Raw genomic sequence first — 18,600 nt, forward strand, 5'->3', positions numbered from 1 at the left:
TTGTATTTTTTAGTAGAGACGGGGTTTCACCGTGTTAGCCAGGATGGTCTCGATCTCCTGACCTCGTGATCCGCCCGTCTCTACTAAAAAATACAAAAAACTAGCCGGGCGAGGTGGCGGGCGCCTGTAGTCCCAGCTACTGAGGAGGCTGAGGCGGGAGAATGGCGTAAACCCGGGAGGCAGAGCTTGCAGTGAGCTGAGATCCGGCCACTGCACCCCAGCCTGGGTGACAGAGCAAGACTCCGTCTCAAAAAAAAAAATAAATAAATAAAAAATAAAAAAAATAAAAAAATAAAAAATAAAAAAGGGACTTGATTTCAAAAGAAACTTAATGTTAAATTTTTCACTACTGTTACTTTTTTTTTTTTCCTTTTCCCAGCAGAATTTAACTGTTACGTTCATGGCTCACATTTCTTGATTTTTCTCCCTTCAGTTCCTTCTCAGCCAACCTTTCTGACTGACTATGGCCAGGACACCAGAAACATGCAGCCACAAAGGAAAGATGGCAAAAGAGCTTCTCTCCTGGAAGTTTGATCTCTTCCCATACTCGGCAGGAAAAAACAGAGGAGACCCACAGAAGCAAGTCTGTGCCCATGAATCCTCCTAACTAGCGGAGAGCCTCTGCTGTACACACATCTGGGGCTGCTGAGAAAGCTGCAGCAGCCCCTGGAGCAGGAGAGCAGGAGAGTAAGGACGGTGCCTGCGCATACCTATCACAGTGAGCAGCTCGTAACACCCTCCCTCTGGCAGAAAGCTATTCATGACCTCCTGTTTAGAGAAGGATGCTATTGACTCTGAGCTCGCATCATTGGTCTAAAAAAGAAAAAAAAAATAGGTTAGCAGAGAAAACTGGGGGTGGGATGGGAGTGTGGTGAAGGTGGTAATTCAGACCCACGAGGAGACTGGCATTCAAACACACACACAAATCCCGACTTGGTGCCAACACTATTTGAAGAGAAACAAAACATCACATTCAGTGTAGTAATCAGCACTAATATCAGAGCAAGTGTTAGGGCTGTCTATAAACGGGGAGACAAGGACCTGTTCCCATCAACCGTTAATCTGCCTGTCCTTTCCAACGATCAATGCATTTGCTAAAACCTATGAAATTCTCACTTGGAGAAGGGATGTCTAGAGAATAAAAGCATGTTTGGAAAAGAGAAGCAGGTGGAGAGGTAGGGGTTCTCTTGAATTTTCTGATGCATTAGGATCCTAGTTTTAAGGTCCTGACCACAAGATCCCAAAAGGTCAAACACTGAATCTTGCTCTAGTGAAAATGTGGCCAGGAGTAGCCCCTCTTTAGCAAACCAAGAGCCCGGGCCAGTCATTGCCTGCATTTCCAGTGAAGTGGGAGAACCACTGATGCCCTGAGCTGCAGGCAAGGCACAGAGCTGTCAGGTCTCAGGCATCATCCAGGCAGTCGACGTGGCCTGCTCCCTTTTTCCTGCCCACGTGTGCTGTGAGTGAAGCTGGAGTCTAGCCATTTAGGATGTGTCACAACTCTGGCCTCTGAGGTCCTAGAGGAAGGTGTCCAACCATGTCTGAGTTTGTGCAAAACACACAGCAGACCAACAGCTCTTCTTTCAGGTTAATGGACTGTTTCCTTCTTCCAGACCTAAATTTATGTGTATGATTTAGGGACTGTGACTGCTTTTCTTTTTTTTTAGATTCTCTTTCTTTAGATGCACATCTAACTGAAACGGAGAAACCTGGGCCAGCTCATGTTTCATGTGCTGCACTCACAAACCTGACCTCCAGGCAGAAAAAGTCCTTTGTGAAAGTATGAGAGGCTCCTGGCCCAGCACTATCCAGAAGAGCACGAGCTGAGAGTGTTCTGACCAGGCGGTGCTTGAACAACTCTTTGGGAAGCGGCTCTGCAGAGGAAACCATAAAGATGACAGTGCTCTATACCTGTTAGATGACCAGGGTATACTTTTGCACATGATCTCCTCCATAGCTCAGTGAAGTAGCCGGGACAGATCTTATCTCCACTTTTCACTAACAAAAACTAGGGCCAAGGAGATTAAGTGACTTGCTAAAAATCAAAGCGTGAGTACACGGCACAGGACCCAGGCCCAAGCCAGTGAAATTAATCTGCCACCCTGTCGGCTGACATTTCACGTGTATCTGGTTTATTTGTTGATTTGTTGCTGTTGTTTTTAAGCGATGGGGTCTCTCTCTGTCGCTCAGGCTAAAGTGCAGTGGTGAGATCCTGGCTCACTGTGGCCTTGAACTCCTGGGCTCAATTGATCCTCCTGCCTCAGCCTTCCAAGTAGCTGCGATTACTGGCTGTATGTGGTTTCAAAATAGCTGATGCTGCTGATGCGGAAAGAAACCCCCAGGTGGGCTCTGTCTCCTTCACCACTTACCCTGACAATAAGAGGAACCTAGTCAAGCAAAATTAAGCCCTGTCACCAAATTCCATTTCTAATTTAATCAATTTTTATATTTCTAAGATTTGGCCAAATTGTTGTATTTCACTGTAGTTCACCCATTTTCACTGCTGTATAATATATTAATCACATGAATATATCTCAGTTTACCCATTCCAACATTGATGGGTCATTTGGATTGTTTTTCTGTTCTGCTGTTATGGACTGTGCTACTATAAACATGTTTGAATATGTCTCCTGACTAAAGCTTGTACTTAGGAGTGGATGGAATTGCTAGGTGACAAGAGTATATGAACAATCAACTTTATGAGACAACGCCAAATTATTTTCCAAAATGGTTACACCAATTTACACTCCCACCAGCGACGTACGTGTTTTTTGTTTTTGTTTTTGTTTTTAAGACGGAGTCTCACTCTGTCACCAGGCTGGAGTGCAGTGGCACGATCTCGGCTCAGTGCAACCTCCGCCTCCTGGGTCCAAGCGATTCTCCTGACTCAGCCTCCCAAGTAGCTGGGACCACCACGCCTGGCTAAGTTTTGTATTTTTTTGTAGAGATGGCGTTTTGCCATGTTGCCCAGCTGGTCTTGAACTCCTGACCTCAAGTGATCCACCCAGCTTGGCTCACAAAGTGCTAAGATTACAGGCATGAGCCACCGTGCCCAGCCACATGTGTTCTTATTATCTTTTCCCCAACATTGGTATTTTCAGATTTCTTAATTTTCGCCAGTCTCGTGGATTTGATTTACATTTCCCTGGTTACTAAGGAAGATAAGGATCTCTTCATACATTTATCAGTCGTGTGAGCTTTCTCCAAGATGAAAATGCCTCTTCCTGTCTCTTGCCCATTTTCCTATTGTTTCAGTGCAGGATTTCCCCAAAGTGGGCCCCACAGAACTCTGATTCTGCCAGTTGGATAGAAAAACTTTCCATGTCCAATGAAGTTAGGAAATGCAGCATACTCTCTCATGGAGGATCACAAAGTGTACGTCCATATTAAAGGCACTGAGAAATTCTGTAGTAAGAAAATTTATTAACTTTGTTTAACCTAGCATTTCCCAAAGAGATCTGTCTAGGGAACCTTCTGTGCCTAACATCTGTTGAATTTTGGGAAAGATAATTGGGAAAGGCTATTTTAAATAAAACATATGCTATAACGCAAAGAGCATAGGCTTATGGGCCATACAGAGGCAGAATTTGAACTCAGGTCTATTACTGGTTCTGTGACCCTGGGCAAGTCACTCTGATCTCTTGGAATCTCCATTATATCAGCAGCTGAGTAATTTCCATCTCACAGTGTTGTCTCTATTAGATGAGATAAAACATGTTAAGAGCTTAGTGCTACCTGGTGTATAAAAGACATTCAATACGTGTGAATCCTATTCTCCTACTCCTTCTTTTGCTCTCTACTTTTTGGTGACTCTCCTGTTCAACAAATAAAATAGAAAAGAGAAAATAGAGGAAACAGAGATTCCTAAGCAGAGCTTGATCAATAGTTAAAGTTGCTTTGATACTGGTTTTTATACTTATCTGTGTTTTCTAATGCTCTCAAAATAAATTCTAGGACCATTAAACTTTATTTTATTTATTTATTTTTGAGACAGAGTCTCGCTCTGTCACCCAGGCTGGAGTACAATGGCACGATCTCAGCTCACTATAGCCTCTGCCTTTTGGGTTCAAGCGATTCTCCTGCCTCAGCCTTCTAAGTAGCTGGGACTACAGGCGCAAGCCACCATGCCTGGCTAGGTTTTTTTTTTTTTTTTAGACAGAGTCTCGCTCTGCTGCCCAGGCTGGAGTGCAGTAGTGGGATCTAGGCTCACTGCAACCTCTGCCTCCTGGGTTCAAGCGATTCTCCTCCCTTGGCCTCCCAAGTAGCTGGGATTACAGGTGCATGATACCACGCCTGGCTAATTTTTTGTATTTTTAGTAAAGACGGGGTTTCACTGTGTTGGCCAGGCTGGTCTCAAACTCCTGACCTCAGGTGATCCGCCCACCTCAGCCTCCCAAAGTGCTGGGATTACAGGTGTGAGTCACCACGCCCGGCAGATAGATACTTCATTATATCCCTTTTCCTTGTCAGGCATGCATATAAGCTTATAAGACATATTGTCTACTAGGCTATACACTAAGACACATTCTTGCTAAGCCTAGGTAGGGAATGATTCATTAAACTATCAATGTGCTTAACTAGTAACTTGACAAATATTTATTTCTATTCTCTAGCAGTACAGAAAACTACTAAAACTAACCCAAAAGTATTAGTTTTAGAAAATAAAATTCTTTTTTTTTTTTTTTGAGACAGGGTCTCACTCTGTCACCCAGGCTGGAGTACAGTGGCATGATCATAGCTCACTACAGCCTCGAACTCCGGGGCTCAAGCAGATCCTCCCACCTCAGCCTCCCAGGTATATGCCACCATGCCAGGCTAATCTTTTTTTTTTTTCTTTTTCAATTAGGGACAGAGCCTCACTCTGTCTCCCAGGCTGGAGTGCAATGGCACTATCCTAGCTCACTGCAGCCTTGAACTCCTGGGCTTAAGGGATTTTCCTGCCTTATCCTCCTGGGTAGGTAGGACTACCAGTGTGCGCCACCATGCCTGGCTAGTTTTTTTGTTTTTAGAGATGGGGTCTCACTGTGTTGCCCAGGCTGGCCTCCAATTCCTGGCCTCAAATCATCCTCCTGCCTCAGCCTCCCAAAGTGCTAGGTTTACAGGTGTGAGCCACCACACCTGGCCTTTAGAAAATAAAGTTCTGGGGGCCGGACATGGTGGCTCACACCTGTAATCCCAGCACTCTGGGAGGCCAAGGCAGGCAGATCAGGAGATCGAGCCCATCCTGGCCAACACGGTGAAACCCCGTCTCTACTAAAAATATAAAAAATTAGTCGGGTATGGCAGCAGGTGCCTGTAGTTCCAGCTACTCGGGAGGCTGAGGCAGGAGAATGGCGTGAACTCGGGAGGTGGAGCTTGCAATGAGCTGAGATCGTGACACTGCACTCCAGCCTGGGCGACAGAGCTTAATAACTGCTTCAAAAAAATAATAAGAAAAAGAAAAGAAAAGAAAAGAAAAGAAAGAAGGAAGAAAGGAAGGAAGGAAGGAAGGAAGGGAAAGAAAGAAAGAAAGAAAGAAAGAAAGAAAGAAAGAAAGAAAGAAAGAAAGAAAGAAAGAAAGAAAGAGAAAGAAAAAAAGAGAAAGAAAGAAAAAGAAAGAAAGAAAGAAAGAAAGAAAGAAAGAAAGAAAGAAAGAAAGAAAGAAAGAAAGAAAAGAAAAGAAAAGAAAAGAAAAGAAAAGAAAGAAAGTTCTTGGCCAGGCACGGTGGCTCACGCCTGTAATCCCAGCACTTTGGGAGGCCGAGGCGGGTGGATCATCTGAGGTCAGGAGTTTGAAACCAGCCTGGCCAACATGGTGAAACCCTGTCTCTACTGAATACAAAAAATTAGCTGGGTGTGGTGGCACATGTCTATAATCCCAGCTACTTGGGAGGCTGAGGCAGGAGAATCACTTGAACCCGGGAGGCAGACATTGCAGTGAGCCGAGATTGCACCATTGCACTCCAGCCTGGGCAACAAAAGTGAAGTTCCATCTCAAAAAAAAAAAAAAAAAAAAAAGAAGTTCTTGAAAGTTCTTGACTGGGCACGGTGGCTCACGACTGTAATCCCAGCACTTTGGGAGGCTGAGTCAGGTGGATCACTTGAAGTCAGGAGTTTGAGACCAGCCAACATAGTGAAACCAGAAAAGATTCTCTACTAAAAATACAAAAATTAGCTGCGCGTGATGGCACACGCCTGTAATTCCAGCTACTCGGGAGGTTGAGGCAGAACTGCTTGAACCCAGGAGGCAGAGATTGCAGTGAACCGAGGTTGCACCACTGCACTCCAGCCTAGGCAACAGAGTGAGACTCGGTCTCAAAAAAGAAAAGAAAAGAAAAGAAAGTTCTTTATGTAACTGGCAATATGAGCTCACAGGCAATCTGGAATTGCATAACATGAACTAGTCCAGCGATAGCAACTGCTCTGTCCCCAGCTCACTAGGAATGATTCTAAAATGGAGGCCTTCTTCTTTGTGGATATTGTATAGGTCTGAACTCAAAGAGAGACCAAACTTCATTTAGGAAAACAAACAAACAAACAAGGAAACAGGCAATATTTTGAAAGGAAGAGGTCTAGATCATCTGACATTGCCACAAGAAAGGAAGGTTAGTTCATCACACTGTTTCAGTTTTAGAACAGGTCGAAACTCAGATAAAAAGAATGAAATATTTAGCCCATTCTCTTTAAATGCAGCATGACATAGTTTAATTAGTGGAATGTAATAATCTCAAATTGCTCATAGAAAGTAACTAATTCTATCAAAGTGTTTTCTTAGTTTCCCCCACCATGAAATGCATTTTATTCATTTTGAAGCATTTGAAAAATACATAAGCAGCTGATATTCAGAAATGACCACAAAATAACTGTGTTAAAGAGTTTAAAACAAACTACAGTAAAGCATACAAAGACAATATTCACAAAATGCTACCAAATAAACACATTCAACTTCCCACAGGTTTCACGCAGGATAACTTTTGATATAACATCAGCAGCTGTAAAAATATAAAAATTATATGTAATTGGCATTGTATTCTAGAAAAATAGCTAACTGAGCCTATAGGGAACATTTTTGGTCTCCAGATTGGAAAGCATTTGGATCTGATAGAGAGGTGCTCCTGATTAGTGGATGACGTAAGCATAGCCAAAGCTTTACTCAGAATTCCGAGTCAACATCATTGTCCTTCACTCAACCTTGGGGCTGCTGCAGAAGCTGCAAATGTCTGCAATCTGAACAGAGTCAGAAGTCTAGGTAGGAAAGTTCTTATCCTCTCTCTTTATAAGACGCTGATTCATATATTCAAAAATAGTTTGGTACATTGTGCACATCTGGTGCTATTTATTTAAGTAAAATAAACTAGAAGAGAAGGAAACAGGGTAAGAATCTTGCAGCTTTCACCAATGAAAAAAGTAAATGTTCTGTTTTATACTTTTTAATTTTGCTTTTGTTTTTAAGGTAAGAGATTTGAGGTCTAGACAGAGATCTGTATTATGTCTGTGGACGCAAATCTATTATTAATAGACTAAGGGCAGAAAATTTAATACCATTAGTCACTAAACAATAACCGTATTTCAGATTATTGAAACTTACTTTTTTGGGGGAAGGGGTGGTAGTCGATTGGCAGGGCTGGGGAGGGGAGGAGACCTTAATCCCCAGAAGAGACAAAAAGTACCTGAGACTTTTTTCAGTTTTCAAATTACACATCCAAATCTTTCCAGGGTGAAACCTGAATCTCCACAAGTACAAAAATCACACTACAAATAAAGCTCAGTGACCGATAAGCAGAAACATAAAATGATAAGCCAACAGAACACACAAACTTCCACAAGAAATCATCTCCATGCAACAGCCATAGTGCTAGGGCCTAGGAAGTCACTTACTTTTCTCCGAGTGTCACCCGGAGGCTGCTCTGGGGTAGAGAAATTGATTGTTGGCATTTTGTGTTTTAGCAGAAGACACACCCACATTCAGAACAGCAATTATTGTACTTAGGACTACATTTATTAATAGAAACCACTTAAGAGTCATTACAGCAAAAATTGCCTGTGGGGCTACATATAAACACACATACACAGATCCACAGTAAAAATGCTGCAGAGAGATGGGGCTTTAAACATGGATCTATGGTTCTTCAAAAGGTGGCAAGTCTACTTTTCTATGGGTATTCTTTACTGGATAGAACTCAACTGCTACAATTCTGGTCATACATTTACTTGGCATCAACACACAATGTTGTTATGAATAGGCCAGTTCCTTATACTTTGTGAATAAATAATTCATTATATAGTTACAGAGATGGGTGGCCATTTCCCAGTGAGTGTGGGAACTAGAAAACATGTTTTTTCAAAAAGGGGCAAAAATTTTAATATAGCAACACGTGTATGAAGGACCATTACTCAACCTGATTCTCTAAAGTCAGATAGATTTGATTCTAAATGTAAATAAAGCAAAGGCATTTGGTGCTCTGCTAGTCCTAGTGAAAATGAACAAAACAAAGGACAACTGAAATAACTTTCTGTTCTTAAGTCAAATTCTGTATGTGCTGTTGACCTTCTCTATTCTGTATAAGTGATAAAAATCACCAAACTGAAGATTTTTAACTGTAAAATATTGGGGTGATTATACATTTCTAATCATCTTAAATTTCTAAATACCTTAAACTATACAAAATCAGAAAAGTCTAGTTACCAAGGAAAATGCTTTCTTCTTTTTTTTTTTGGAGGCAGAGTCTTGCTTTATCCCTAGGCTGGAGTGCAGTGGCATGATCTCGGTTCACTGCAGCCTCTGCCTCCCAGGTTCAAGAGATTCTCCTGCCTCAGCCTCCCGAGTAGCTGGGATTACAGGTGCCTGCCACCACGCCCAGCTAATTTTTATATTTTTAGTAGAGATGGGGTTTTGCCATGTTGGCCAGGCTGGTCTCCAACTCCTGACCTCAGGTAATCTGCTCGCCTCGGCCTTCTAAAGTGCTGGGATTACAGGTGTGAGCCACTGCACCTGGCCTACTTTTTTTTGTTTTTTGTTTTGAGACAGAGTCTCCCTCTGTCACCCAGGTAGGAGTGCAGTGGTGTGATCTTGGCAATTCTCCTGCCTCAGCCTCCTGAGTAGCTGGGATTACAGGTGTGCGCCACCATGCCGATTAATTTTTTTTGTATTTTTAGCAGAGATGGGGTTTTCACCATATTGGCCAGGCTGGTCTTGAACTCCTTGACCTTGTGATCTGCCTGCCTCGGCCTCCCAGAGTGCTGCGATAACAGGAGTGAGCCACTGCGCCCTGCATCACTGTTTAATTTTAAACCATTTTATTCCCATTAATGATGGGAAGAAAATGAGAATAGGAACAGAATGTGGTATTTTTGTTCCACTAGCCTTTCCTTTACTGTGCATCTAACTAATTCTTTCCAACTAAAATATATAGAACTCATCATTTTTCTAAACTCCCATTTGTCTAAAACATAACACTCTGACAAAGTTCACAAAAATTCTAGTCCAGAAATTCTTTGAGATGTGTTAGGGAAAATAAATTAATAAGTACCACCTAGTAACTAACAAGTGTGAGTTTTCAATTACTTAAATCTATCCCTGACCTCATGCTCTGCCCGCCTCGGCCTCCCAAAGTGAAACCCCATCTCTACTAAAAATACAAAAAAAATTAAGCCGGGTATGGTGGTGTGCTCCTGTAATCCCAGCTACTCAGGAGGGCTGAGACAGGAGAATCTCTTGAACCCGGGAGGTGGAGATTGCAGTGAGTCGAGATCGTGCCACTGCACTCCAGCTTGGGCGACAAAGTGAGACTCCGTCTCAAAACAAAACAACAAAAAACAAAACAAAACAAAAAAAAAACCCCAAAAACAAAAAATCCTATCTGGGGGTATTTTGGATCAGCTAACCAATGTACTCAATCTGATAATCTGCTTTTTAAATTTACTTCTTATTTTATTTATTTGCTGAGACAGAGTCTCAAAAACTCAGCCTTGCTCTTTCACCCAGGCTGGAGCGCAGTGGCGTGATCTCGGCTCACTGCAACCTCCACCTCCTGATTTCAAGCCATTCTCCTGCCTCAGTCTCCCTAGTAGCTGGGACCACAGGTGTGCGCCACCATGCCTGGCTAATTTTTGTATTTTCAGTAGAGATGGGATTTCACCACGTTGGCCAGCCTGGTCTCGAACTCCTGACCTCAGGTGATTCGCCTGTCTTGGCCTCCCAAAGTGCTGGGATTACATGCGTGAGCCACCATGCCCAGCCGATAATCTGATTTTTTTTTTTTTTTTTTGAGACAGAGTGTTGCTCTGTCACCCAGGCTGGAGTGCAGTGGTGCCATCTTGGTTCACGGCAACCTCCACCTCCTGGGTTCAAGCGCTTCTCCTGCCTCAGCTTCCCAAGTAGCTGGGACTACAGTGCGCGCCACCACGACCAGCTAATTTTTGTATTTTTAGTAGAGACGGGATTTCACCACATTGGCCTGGCTGGTCCCGAATTCCTGACCTTAAGTGATCTGCCTGCCTCGGCCTCCCAAAGTGCTGGGATTACAGGCGTGAGCCACCATGTCCGGCCTGATAATCTGTTTCTTTTCTTTTTCTTTTTTTTTTTTTTGAGACTCACTCTCTCGCGCTCTGTCTCCCTCTGTCGCCCAGGCTGCAGTGCAGTGGTGCGATCTCTACTCACTGCAAGCTCCGCCTCCCAGGTTCACGCCACTCTCCTGCCTCAGCCTCTCGAGTGTAACTGGGATTACAGGCACCCACCACTACGCCTGGCTAATTTTTTTCTATTTTTAGTAGAGACAGGGTTTCACCATGTTGGCCAGGATGGTCTCAATCTCCTGACCTCGTGATCTGCCTGCCTTGGCCTCCCAAAGTGCTGGGATTACAGGCGTGAGCCACCGCGCCCGGCCGATAATCTGTTTCTTAAACTATAAGATCCTAAAAGAGTATCTTGGTATTCAGACACAAAGAATGGTGCTCTACTATTATTTTTTTTGAAAATAATTTTTTTTGCCCTAAATTAAGATGACAGTTCCCTAAAAGGCTCACTTTGAAAATGGCCAAAGGGTAATGCCTAGGCCTGTCAAGGTTTACTTCTGAAATCAACATTCAGGTTTTACAATAGGAAGTTCATATTTTTGCTCTGAAAGACTTCCTTCATTCTGTTCTCTTAAGTCTCATAATTTCTACCATGAAAAAATGAGTCAACTAGATTGAGCGATAAAACCAGAACTTCCAGATCATTGCTTCCTTTGTCTTGACAATTATTTTTTAAATCTTCAAGGCTAGAGACTTTTAGTTTTCTTTCTTTAAAAATATGTATTTCACCTGGACAAAAGAAAACATACATGCTTTTAAGTAAATACTGGCTTTCTAACAATCAAGAGAGGCCAAGGAAAATTGCCAGGTTAGTCTTCAAATCTTTGGGAAACCATAAATTCATAAAGGAACCAAAGAAATCCAATAACTGTAGGTTACACTTGCCCTTAGAATTGCTAATTGCTATAGATTGCTTTAGTCAACAAAAAAGTAGTGATTTTTTATATCCTGAAGTGATGGCTAAATGCCATACTGTACTTACCTCCAAATAGTTCCAAATCTCTTAAGCCCTCAACAATGAACTTTTCCGAGACCCACCGCTAAAGAGGAAAACCCCAAAGAGAATTAGTATTTCTTCCAAGCCACAACAAATTAGCTATCAGCCTTTAGACAGACAGACAAAATCACAACTATGAAAACAGAATCATGCAGTACAGTTAGAAATCATTTCTTTTTTTTTTTTTTTGAGATGGAGTCTTGCTCTGTCACCCAGGCTGGAGTGCAGTGGCGCGATCTCGGCTCACTGCAAGCTCTGCCTCCTGGGTTCATGCCATTCTCCTGCCTCACCCTCCCGAGTAGCTGGGACTACAGGCGCCCGCCACCACGCCTGGCTAATTTTTTTGTGTGTGTTTTTAGTAGAGACGGGGTTTCACCATGTTAGCCAGGGTGGTCTCGATCTCCTGACCTCGTGATCCGCCCGCCTTGGCCTCCCAAAGTGCTGGGATTACAGGCGTGAGCCACCACACCCGGCCAGGAATCATTTCTATGGAAAAGTTGTTAATAGAATCTTGAACTAAAAACAAGATTCCTTTCTCTACTCCTCTTTGCCTATTTGATGAATAATTCTTAAATTTGACAGATGAGAAATAGATAATACTGGCTCTAATAATGAAGACTTTTTTTGCCTTCCCTATATTGGTTCCATCTTACTCATTCTACATTACAGATGCCTTGGATCACTGATGTCAATTTGAAAACTATCACTGGAATTCATAACACAGAAAACAGAGATGGAACAGTAGTTATCCACAAAACCCTGTTAGTTTGTAAAACGACACACAACAAGTTGCATATTCTTTATCAAACACTAGGGGTTCTAAAGACATGGCTGCTTATATTTTCTGCCAAGTTCACAAGGGCCAAACTAGTAAGATCAAACTAGCAGGATCAATCTATGGCTCACTTTACTAGCCTATTTCAAATGAGTATTAGATTTCTGTCATTCTGATCAGTGGTTTTGTTTCACCTGAATTAGGCTACATTGAAACAGAAAAGGAGCTCGTATTTAAAAGCAATGGAATCAAGATTGTATTTCCCTTAAGGACTGGTGTTACACTTTGGCTTGGGGGCATTCTTTCCACTGGGCAGAGTTCAGGCTATGGAGATATTCCTTTTTTCCTCTTAATTAACAGTGAAGTTTACTCTCTCTAACATAAATTGTTCTTATATGCATAAACATTAGAAAAAAGATTAAGTATTAAGTAACATTCAGAAATAAGGTGCATGATACAGACTGTGAATTGGAATTACAGCATCATTCTCTGTCCTTCCCTATAACTATTTTTTCCGAATCAAAAAAGAAATAACATTCTAAATTTAAAACTTCATATAAAATTATATGCACTGCATCAAAAAACATAAATTATGCTTTAATATGTAAAGAAAATGGTGTACTCATAATGTCTCATAGCACTTATACCCTGTTACAAAATTCTAAAATAATTACTATTGCATTTAGAAATTAGGTACTTGATAATAAAATAAGACACTCATGAAATAATGGGAATTTGTAAAGTAGCTAAATCTAGTATTGTTTTTGAGGTCATTTTTTCTGACGAAGTTTTGAAGTATAATAAAATCTTTCATGTTCAAAAAGTCTTCAATTAAAACTAATGATATTACTTAGAAAAAAGTGTCCTGGTAATTACAACTTGATTTTGAAAACTCATAAACTCAAGAGCGCGGGGGGTGGGTCATAAGCAGATAGGTATCTACACTGAGAAGTATTATTGACTCATTTAATGTTGTATGACTGATATTCATGAAATAAGCCACTTTCTTCTTATTTCTTCTCTATCAGACAAGCTGGTGGTAAATTTTGTGTCTCTGGTCAGCCTCTGTCTGCAAACTCTTCTCAGGAGTGGAGGCTGCACTACCTGCCTTACTTCCTACATTCCTCACTTCTGTATCATTCCGACCCTAACCACCTACAACATCTGCCAACACACACTGCTTTTCAGAAAACAAAAATAGTAAAGTCAGAAGAATAGAAAAACACTCACCCTGATTCGCTCTGGTTTACTTACAAGAAACGACATGAGTTCCTACTGTGTAGACCTACTTCAGTTTCAAAAACTTAAACCTAAAAGGAAGATAGAAATAGGTTGAGTTAGCAAAAATCTCCTTATATAGAAATACCTTCTGATTAACAAAAACTTATTACAGGTCTACCATTCAAAGCACTGGACTTCACCTATAAATTGCTAGGTTTGTTTAGAGAAACTTTAAGTGATGATAAATCTGAATATACTTTGGCCAAGCACATTATAAAATTCTGTAATTTCTGGCCGGGCGCAGTGGTTCATGTCTGTAATCCCAGCACTTTGGGAGGCTGAGGCGGGCGGATCACCTGAGGTCAGGAGTTCGAGACCAGCCTGGCCAACATGGTGAAACCCTGACTCTATTAAAAAACAAAAAAAGCCAGGCAAGGTGGCATGTGGCTGTAATCCCAGCTACTTAGAATCATTTGAACCCAGGAGGTGGAGATTGCAGTGAGCAGAGATCACACCATTGCATTCCAGCCTGGGTGACAGAGCAAGACTGTCTCAAAAAAATAAAATAAAATAATTTCTGTAGAAAGAGAAATGTGTTATGTGGTTTTAAATTAATTCCTAAATTTCTCTTGACTCAATCCCCCACTAACCTTTTCCCAGAAACAATTACCTTCAGTTATTTTCCATGGTTATTCTGCTTTTTATTTATTTACTTTTTGTAGAGACAGGGTCTCTCTATGTGGCCCAGACTGGTCTGGAACTCCTGGACTCAAGTGATCCTCCCACCTTGGCCTCCCGAAGTGTGGGGGTTACCAGATGAGCCACCATGCACAGTGTTATCCTGCTTTTTAATAATTATTCTTAATATTTATGTGGGTATGACTTAATTTTAACTTTTCAAATTTTCTTTACAGCTCCTTGCAGAGCAGGGCTAACGCATAGGCAGCGTACCCAGAGTCAGCCAGTTTTAACTTCCTACCATGGTAGATGAAGACAAAGCTTCTTACATGATTATCTTCCACTGTATCTCCTGCTCTCATTCCACCAACATAGCTCTGGTATAATTTTGCTTAAATCAATAGTCCACATTTATATTACTATGACTATGCAAATATGGTTCAAAGCTGAGGCAAACAGAAATACCTGTCTCGGCCGGGCCTGGTGGCTCAAGCCTGTAATCCCAGCACTTTGCGAGGCCGAGGTGGGTGGATCACTTGAGGTCAGGAGTTCGAGACGTTAGCGTGACCAACATGGTAAAACCCCATCTCTACTAAAAATACACAAAAAATTAGCCAGGCGTGGTGGCGGGCGCCTGTTCCCAGCTACTTAGGAGGCTGAGAAAGGAGAATTGCTTGAACCCGGGAGGCGGAGGTTGCAGTAAACCAAGGTCGCGCCACTGCACTCCAGCCTGGGTGACAGAGCTAGACTCCATCTCAAAACAAACAAACAAACAAACAAACACAAACAAAAACCAACCATGTCTCTTTTCCGTTTTTTTTTTTTTTTTTTTTCCTTTTTTTTTTGAGATGGAGTTTTGCCCTTGTTGCGCAGGCTGGAGTGCAGTTGCACGACCTTGACTCATGGCAACCTCTGCCTCCTAGGTTCAAGTGATTCTCCTGCCCCAGCCTCCTGAGTAGCTGGGATAACAGGTGCCTGCCACCATGACTGGCTAATTTTTGTATTTAGTAGAGATGGGGTTTCACCATGTTGGTCAGGCTAGTCTTGAACTCCTGACCTCAGGTGATCCAGCCGCCTCGGCCTCCCAAAGTGCTGGGATTATAGGCATGAGACACTGTGCCCGGACAATGTCTTTCTTTCCTTATACACCTATTTTTTCCTAGAGTTAATAACCACCTCATTTGTTCACTTGCTTGGTTTCTCATATAGCTATTAACTTTTTACAAATACACCAACATCTCTGCTATTTGACTTATCCATATATTTTTCCATACCCTCAAACCCATCAATTTCAATTTTCTCCTGGAAGTTGCCTTCATAGGGCCCTCCAGCCTCCTACTACAATCTGGAGTAGTTGCTTTTTAGGCCAGTTGCACTTAGTTGACATTTTTTTTTTTTTTTTGAGGCAGGGTCTGGCTGTGTCATCCAGTCTGGAGTGCAGTGATGTGATCTCTGCTCACTGCAACCTCTGCCTCCAGGGCTCCAACCATCCTCTTACCTCAGTCTCCTGAGTAGCTGGGACTACAGGTACATGCCACCATGCCTAATTTTTTATTTTTTGTAGAGACGAGGCTTTGCCACATTGCCCAGGCTGGAGTGCGGTAGCACGATCCTGGCTCACTGCAACCTCCGTCTCCCAGGTTCAAGTGATTCTCCTGCTTCAGCCTCCCGAGTTACTGGGACTATAGGTGCGCACACCACTACGCCTGGCTAATTTTTTTGTATTTTTAGTAGAGACAGGGTTTCCCTATGTTGGCCAGGCTGGTCTCGAACCCTTGATCTCAGGTGATCTGCCCACCTCAGCCTCCCAAAGTGCTGGGATTACAGGCATGAGCCACTGCCCTGGTCTCAAACTCTTGAGCTCAAGCAATCTGTCTGCCTTGGCCTCCCACAAGTGCTAGGATTACAGGTGTGAGCCACCATTCCTGGCCCTACCCTGATATATATATATACATATTTTTTTGAGATGGAGTCTCGCTCTGTTGCCAGGCTGGAGTGCAGTGGTGATCTTGGCTCACTGCAACCTCCGACTCCCGGATTCCAGCGATTCTCCTACCTCAGCCTCCCGAGTAGCTGGGATTACAGGCGCGTGCCACCACGCCCGGCTAAGTTTTGTATTTTTAGTAGAGATGGGGTTTCACCATGTTGGTCAGGATGGTCTCGATCTCCTGACCTTGTGATCTGCCCGCCTCGGCCTCCCAAAGTGCTGGGATTACAGGTGTGAGTCACTGCACCCGGTCCTGATATTCTTATAGAAGCTCCTTCTCCAACCCTAGCTAAGAATCACTCATTTATGTTGTCATAAAATTTTAAAAATAAAGAATTTATTTGAAAAAACATGATTAGAATGCATCTTTAATAGTATTAAACACAAAACATCATGCAAAAGAAATTTATGAGGAAAAAAGTTCCATATCCTCATGTAGTCTACAATAGAAAGAGAAAATTAATGTAGATAAAGAGGCAGGTAGATGTTTTTATCTGCAAAAAAAGTTTCTATGGTCTGGAAAAATTTCAGAATTTAAAAATAAAATCAAATTTTCTTTCTTTCTTTCTTTTTTTTTATGAGACAGGGTTTCATTCTATTGCCCAGGTTGGAGTGCAGTGGCACAATCTCAGCTCACGGCAACCTCTGCTTCCAAGGTTTAAGCGATTCTCCTGCCTCCGCCTCCCAAGTAGCTGGGACTACAGGTATGCATCACCATCCCTGGCTAATTTTTGTATTTTTAGTAGAGTGAGGGATTCACCATGTTAGCCAGGTTGGTCTCGAACTCCTGACCTCAAGTTATCTACCCGCCTCGGCCTCCCAAAGATCTGGGATTACAGGTGTCAGCCACCCCACCGGCCTAAAACAGAATGTATTTCAAACTAACTTGTGTATTTATAAACACCTATAGATGCTCAGACATCCACCTTTAAAAATTCTAATTCTGCAGGTCTGGGGAGGGCCTTGGACATCTATATAGTTTTAAAAGTTCTAGCTGCTACCACTACCACCATTCTTCCCCACCTCACCACAAAAACAACAACAAAAGCCATGCATTGTCAGGATTGAGAACCACTGAGAAAACAGATGGAGTAAGTTCCAGGCTCTTTTCTGCTTTTTCTAATCAGGTCTTGGAATAGTTCCTCAAATGTACAACTGATTAAAAATCTCCAGTTAAATGGATAGTAAGAATCTTAAGAATATGAATATATTGGCTGGGCGTGGTGGCTCATGCCTATAATCCTAGGACTTTCGGAGGCTGAGGTGGGTGGATCACCTGAGGTCAGGAGTTCAAGACCAGCCTGGCCAACATGGTGAAACCCCATCTCTACTAAAAATACAAAAATTGGCCGGGCGCGGTGGCTCAAGCCTGTAATCCCAGCACTTTGGGAGGCCGAGACGGGCGGATCACGAGGTCAGGATATCAAGACCATCCGGGCTAACACGGTGAAACCCCGTCTCTACTAAAAATACAAAAAATTAGCCGGGCGTGGTGGCGGGCGCCTGTAGTCCCAGCTACTCGGGAGGCTGAGGCAGGAGAATGGCGTAAACCCGGGAGGCGGAGCTTGCAGTGAGCTGAGATCCGGCCACTGTACTCCAGCCTGGGTGACAGAGCGAGACTCCGTCTCAAAAAAAAAAAAAAAAAAATACAAAAATTAGCTGGGCATGGTGGCAGGTGCCTGTAATCCCAGCTACTCGGGAGGCTGAGGCAGGATAATCGCTTGAACCCGGGAGGTGGAGGTTGCAGTGAGCCAAGATCGCCCCATTGCACTCCAGCCTGGGGAACAAGAGCAAGACTTCGTCTCAAAAAATAAATAAATAAATATTATGAATATACCTTGCTGTTTTTCCACTTGTAGGAATTTGCCCTAGGGAAAATTTATGTAGAAATTTAGTCACAAGGATATCTCCTATAGTATCACTGTCTATTATAGCAACCACTAGCCAAATGTGGTTAAACTTACAACTGAATTTGTAATAAATAAATAAAATTAAAATTTCAGTTCCTGTGGCTGGGTGTGGTGGCTCACACCTGTAATCCCAGCACTTTGAGAGGCTAAGTGGGGAGGATCACTTGAGCCCAGGAGTTCAAGACCAGCCTGGGAAACAGAGTGAGACCCCGTCTCTACCCCCACCCCAACACTGGCAAAAAAAAAAAAAAATTAGCCAGGTGTGGTACTGATACTCTTAGCTACTTGGGAGGCTGAGGTGGGAGGATCACCTGAGCCTGGGAAGTCAAGAGTGTGATGAGCTGTTACTGTACCACTACACTCCAGCCTGGGTGACAGAGAGACATCCTGTCTAAAAAAAAAAAAAAAAAAAAAATTCAGTTCCTCAATCACATTACATTTCAAGTTCTCAGGAGTCACATGTAGCTAGCAGCTTCTC

The 18,600-nt window shown here is 42.7% G+C and overlaps 1 protein-coding gene across 14 annotated transcripts in view; it reads right to left on the reverse strand.

The window, feature by feature from the left end:
- STRADA (STE20 related adaptor alpha) overlaps positions 1 to 18,600 on the reverse strand; it is a 39,974-nt gene that overhangs the window by 9,908 nt on the left and 11,466 nt on the right. For 6 of the 14 annotated variants that reach the window (XM_021928394.2, XM_009190992.2, XM_003913269.4 and 3 more), the window contains exons 2-5: positions 13,557 to 13,636; positions 11,537 to 11,594; positions 7,858 to 7,886; positions 711 to 813 (exon numbers count right to left, since the gene is read on the reverse strand). In XM_021928394.2, the coding sequence (XP_021784086.1) occupies positions 711 to 813; positions 7,858 to 7,886; positions 11,537 to 11,594; positions 13,557 to 13,592 (226 nt within the window). In that variant the 5' untranslated portion in view covers positions 13,593 to 13,636. The remainder of the gene's footprint in view (positions 1 to 710; positions 814 to 7,857; positions 7,887 to 11,536; positions 11,595 to 13,556; positions 13,637 to 18,600) is intronic. The other 8 variants (XM_009190998.3, XM_021928399.2, XM_021928398.2 and 5 more) reach the window with 6 other exon arrangements.

This window comes from Papio anubis, chromosome 17 (genome assembly GCF_008728515.1).
Source record: "Papio anubis isolate 15944 chromosome 17, Panubis1.0, whole genome shotgun sequence".
Taxonomy (NCBI): domain Eukaryota; kingdom Metazoa; phylum Chordata; class Mammalia; order Primates; family Cercopithecidae; genus Papio; species Papio anubis.